The 5,407-nt window shown below is 41.9% G+C and overlaps 1 protein-coding gene across 2 annotated transcripts in view; it reads left to right on the forward strand.

Annotated features, from left to right (window-relative positions):
• acsf3 (acyl-CoA synthetase family member 3) overlaps positions 1–5,074 on the forward strand; it is a 38,807-nt gene extending 33,733 nt beyond the window's left edge. For both annotated transcript variants that reach the window (XM_030415365.1, XM_030415364.1), the window contains exons 9-10: positions 335–446; positions 2,981–5,074. In XM_030415365.1, coding sequence (XP_030271225.1) covers positions 335–446; positions 2,981–3,095 — 227 coding nt within the window. In that variant the 3' untranslated portion in view covers positions 3,096–5,074. The remainder of the gene's footprint in view (positions 1–334; positions 447–2,980) is intronic.
• The last annotated feature ends 333 nt before the right edge of the window (positions 5,075–5,407 follow it).

The following is a 5,407-nucleotide window of genomic DNA, read 5'->3' on the forward strand; positions in this document are numbered from 1 at the left end:
GGCATCCAAATGAATATATGGTCAGTGCTGTAGACCTTTTTATGGGGTATATAAGCTTTAGAAAATGCAGCAGGACAATGATCCTTGCCATAGAGACAAGACAACCAAAGAGTTTTGTGTGACTTATCAGTGGACGGTTCCTGATGTTCATTTAAAGACCTTCTTATGAAAGATAGTGAGCATGAATAACCCCAGTTATTGTTCTGTTTTAAAATCAGTGTGCTCAAATACAGATGGAACACATGCGTTCGAGTCCTTATTTTTACGCCCCTGCACCGCATGATGAAAAAAGAACTTTACAACATGTCTGCTTTGTATGATTGTAACCTTGCAGACGTGGCTGTGATCGGGGCCCCAGATGCTGTTTGGGGTCAGAAAGTGACTGCAGTGGTGCAGCTGAAGAAGGGGCAGAGTATGACCCTGCCAGAGTTGAAGACCTGGGCAAGGTACTGTGACTTTCTGCTTGATAATCTAACAGCTTCCGTCAACAGTAATACATGAACAAAACACACCTACTTCATTCATCCATCCATCAGCTTTATTCGCTTACCTGTTGTAAAAGGATCTCAGGTGACATTGGGTGAGAAGCAGGTTATACCTTGGACAGGTCACTAACAAATCACAGGGCTGACACATGAAAATGGACTATCATTGTCTGGGGGCGTCTGAGGGCAAGTTACCTAACCTGCACGTCTTTTGACTAGGGATGCAAAATTTAAGCATTTTTTTTAATTGATCGTTGGCTGTTTTTCCATTACAAAACTTCTTTTAACCACAACTCGATTTTTGCTTGATGCAAAATCAAAGTTGGCTACATTAGGAGTTGAAATTGCAGATCAAATAAACACCAAAATACTTGAATCTTTGACTTAATAACGCAAAATAATTACTTAATTTTCATTGTCTGTAGCCGTTCAACAACACATTTTAATTAAACAGAGTATTTTTCATTTTGGTTTGACATGTTTGAGGAGGAAAAAAATGTGTAATTTGTAATAATTTGTAATAATTTTTGCCCGTCTGGTAAAAGTAGAGTTTATTATTACTTTGACTTTGTAGTGTGAGCGTGAGTAATGTACTGATTGCTTTTGCACTTGCAAGATGGAGAAAACTGTTTTCTTCCACTTTGAAAAGTTCTTTCTTATAATACACTTGACAGCAGCTGATGAAATAACTAATGCACTGTCCTGCACCATTCACAACAAAACACAAAAAGAGCACCGATTCCCATCATTGTGAAGGAGTGCTGACCCTGTCTTGGTTAAATCTTGTTACGTTCGATTGGAAAGAAGCTCTTTGCCGGTCCTGTGGTAAACAAATGAAGGCTCCTCACACGGACTCTGCAGCTCTCCGAGCAGTTCTGCACACACATCCCCCAGTGACCAGCCCCGAAGTCCTCAGATCAATATGAAGGGATGTGAGAGAAATAGAGGCCAGAGATGGACTAATGAGGGGAGCTGAAGGAAAGACAGGAGATGAAAAAGGAGAGGATGCAGAGGAAGCGGACAAATGGTTGTTACGGAGAACTTCGTCTTACATGCGAACAGCTTCTTCCTTTTTCTCTTAAATGTCAGGAGAGTTTATTTTGAAGGCACTAATACTCCTTGTTTTTTTTGTTCCCCCCTCTTTTACTCACCCTCTACATAGAAATTTGTCCAACTCATTTGTCCACATATTTCTTTTCTTTCTCCACCATCTGGTTTTTGTCTTCTGCACTATTCATCTACTACACACCACAGTCATTTATTCACTTCTCTGAATTCTGAGTGCATTTTGTGTGTGCGTGTGTGCGTGTGTGTGTGTGTGTGTGTGTGTGTGTGTGTGCGTGTGCGTGTGTGTGCGTGTGCGTGTGCGTGTGCGTGTGCGTGTGTGTGTGTGTGCGTGTGTGTGTCAGGGCTGTGGGCTCCATATGGTGTGGGGGTGTTAGATCCTACTGCTGTGGCCTGTTGGTCCAGCATGGTGGAATACTACTGCTGCCTCTGACCCAGGTTAACTCACACTCGCACACACACACAGCGATACACACAGTGTTTGCAGCCAGAGGTGCTGCCAGCAGACAGGCAGTGCCAGCCCACAGCCCACTGCTGAGGCCAGGGCGTAGGGGAGAGAGGGAGATAAAATGAGACATAAACAAGTAGATGGATGCTCACTCTTCAGTGCCCTGGCTTCAGCTGTCAGTCTGAATCTCTATCACACCCTCTGCGCCTCACACTGCCTTCAACACACACACACACACACCCTCACGCACACACAAACACACTGCCCTGGAGAAATTGGTGACACAAGCAAGCCCCATTACAGAGACAGTGTATGTATGCACATATACTCACTCACACTTTACTCACTGAGTCAGAGAGAGGGAGAGACGGAGACATCTGCTGAAAGGAGTGTTTGATGGCAGCAGTATGAGTCATTATGCTCCCTCGCACCACACAGGGACACACACACGCTAACACACACTCAGGCACAAACAAACAAACAAACAAACTAGGTTAGAAGATAATAGAAAAGCTCCAGGCTTCAAGACTTGACGTAACAACCGTGCACTCAAAACGGAAAAAATAAAACACTTTTAATTATCCCAGCCTTCTGTTTTTCCTTTTATTATTTGTTTTTTTCTTTTTTTTTTTTTTATTTCATCTCACAATGATTATATTGTTTTGTACGAAGGGAATTGTCTGTGTCTGGAAGGCGAATTGTGGATATTAGGGAGGAGAGCTGCAGAGTGTATGAAGGACATTTCTTTCCTTATCTCGACTACTCTGCCACGGGGCTAGCCTTTGTTTTGCAATTGTTTTTCCGCTTTTGTTTTATTTTTTCTTGTTGCATTTGTGTGTGCGTGTGCATTGTCCCATCCCGCGTGTGTGCACATTGATCAGTGTTATGTGTCCTTGTGCATGCCTGTTTCAGTTGAGTCTGTGTTTATCTTCCTCTCTGCATTAAACAGTCTTCAGTGTATTAACATCAGTGTTTATTGCAGGGAGCACATGGCGCCCTACACCATCCCCACAGGCCTGGAGCTGGTGGAGGAGATGCCAAGGAATCAGATGGGCAAGGTCAACAAGAAAGACCTCCTGCGTCACTTCTTCCCATGACCGGACCATTTTGATGCATATGGCAGCATAAAGGTCGCTGGTTAAAAAACACAGGTGTAGCTTCCTGGCTACAGAGGAAATACAATGTGTAAAGAGTAGACACTTTGTGACTTTGCAGACATATTATGCTAAAGGTTCAGGCAGGTTACTGCTAGAAAAGGATTACCTGCTTTAGTGATCAAAAAATGCTTTTACTGTCCAGTGCTGCAGCACAGTCTTCCACCTCTGTCTGAAATACTGTTTTAGTGTCTGTCTCATTAAGGCCCCCCTCCCGAACACCCAGTTTGTTCTGATTGGTCAGCTCACACACACCTGAGCCAGCATCGCTACCAAAAACATAGCAGCTGTGCTAAATTAACTTCTATGTGCCAAACTAGCTAGATTAACTACATTATGCAAATGTGTGACACAGTTATGTATTTTAACGTTAAGGAAGTCACCAAATCAAAGGTTGATGAGGCGAACCCAGGAAACACTGAAAGAAAGAACAAAAACAAAAAGTAGAATAGGTCTCCTTTAACCCTGGATGAAATTTAATCACAATACAAAAACTGCTCCAAAGGTAATTGTGTTGAATTAAATATCACTCACACCAATGCATTATTTATCAATTGCCGTGTCAGATATGTAATTTTTTGAGGCACTTTGAAACATCATAATTGCAAATTGATTTATCATAAAAAGTCTGGGTAATCTGACGTCGCGTCCGAAACAGTCCAACATGTGATGTACAAGAAATTGTCAAGCAGTGTTAACTGGTACACAACTTAATGTGGCCCAGTTTTGTAGGCTTTGCAATCGTAGTAGTTTCCCAGTTCTATACTACATACTGTATGAATTCTAAACAGGTTTATAGTATGTTCACACTAGAAAGATGACAAAGAATACAGAACAGTCAGTATTCACACTGACTTTTTTCGGTATCACATATGATTTCAGGGTGTCCCAGTAGTTCAGTTGGTGGAGCGCCCATCTCATGTCCGGAGGCTGTGTGATTGCCCAAGTGGCCCAGGGTTCAAGTCTAACCTGTGTCCCTTTGCTGCGTGTCACCTCCCCAAAATAAAACACGGGAAAACATGTTGCTTTCTCTGCATAAGGTTCATTTGCCTGTGGCATTGTTGGTGCATTTTGTATCCTATCTGCAGAAACCATGGACAATAGAGAATAATATATAGTACATAGTTTGTACATTTTTATGTAGTATAGAACTGGGACAAAACATTGGATATATGCACTTCAAGCGAGTGTCCTTTATGAACTGTGGGATGCACTGTTCACTCTGCCTTAAGGAGATGGGAACAGCTATTGAAGTCTGCTTTGGCTCAGGATAAATAATTACACAGACACTAAGACAGGATGTTCATCTGTTCAAGTAAGATTACTTAAAACACATCAGTAACAACTAGTAAAGAGTGTGCCTAGTACTTTTTTTGGAATATGTTATGGAATATGATTTTTTTTGTGAAAATGGTGTGATTAGAGAATACAGTATTACAGCTTTGGTGGTGTGACTTGAATCAAGAATCGTAACGAGTTACACTTGCACCAGACAAAAAAGACAATATGGTGGTGGAACAGGAGACATGATGAACTTTGAAATGTGATTAGTGAGCAAACACTGTTGATTTTATGTAAAGTACACCGTGTTGCTTTTTTACGGGCCTATAAACAAACAGAGACACAGCTGATGATATGTGCAATAGTAGTTTGCAAGACCTGACATGGACTTTAGATGTACTTTAAGCCATATGTTTACTTTTGTATTTGACATTAGAGCAAAACTGTTATGGTGGTTATGTTATGAAGCGGAAGAAAAACATCCCATCTTGTGCCAATACAAGTTCAACACACAACAAAGATTCTGATGAGGACGGGCTGAAAAAGTTACATAGTGTACCTTTAATGTTGTTCACAAACTGATGCACTTGAAATAATAGATAATGTTTATCTGAAAATTAAAAAAGTTTTAGAGAATTTGAGTCAAAGTGTTTTTGAGTTATTTTTGTTTGCTTCTCTGTGTGTGCGCGAGTGTGCGTGCAAGCAAGCGTGTGTGTGTGTGCGCGCGCAGCTGTGGATACACAGGTGTGATGAGAGCCCAAAGGCGGATTCTCTAGCAAGGCACAACACCACAGCTGGATGCCCCACACTCCATCTGACTAACCCTCTCGCTCCACTCGCTCTTCTCACCTCTCATCCTTTCTCATTTCCGTTTCTCCAATACTGCTGCCTCTTCTGTCTTCATCACAAGTCAAAACAGATTGCGGTGGCACCGGAACCAACTCGACTTTGAGACTCCTTTTGAATGAGCCCTG

Source organism: Sparus aurata, chromosome 4, assembly GCF_900880675.1.
Source record: "Sparus aurata chromosome 4, fSpaAur1.1, whole genome shotgun sequence".
NCBI lineage: Eukaryota > Metazoa > Chordata > Actinopteri > Spariformes > Sparidae > Sparus > Sparus aurata.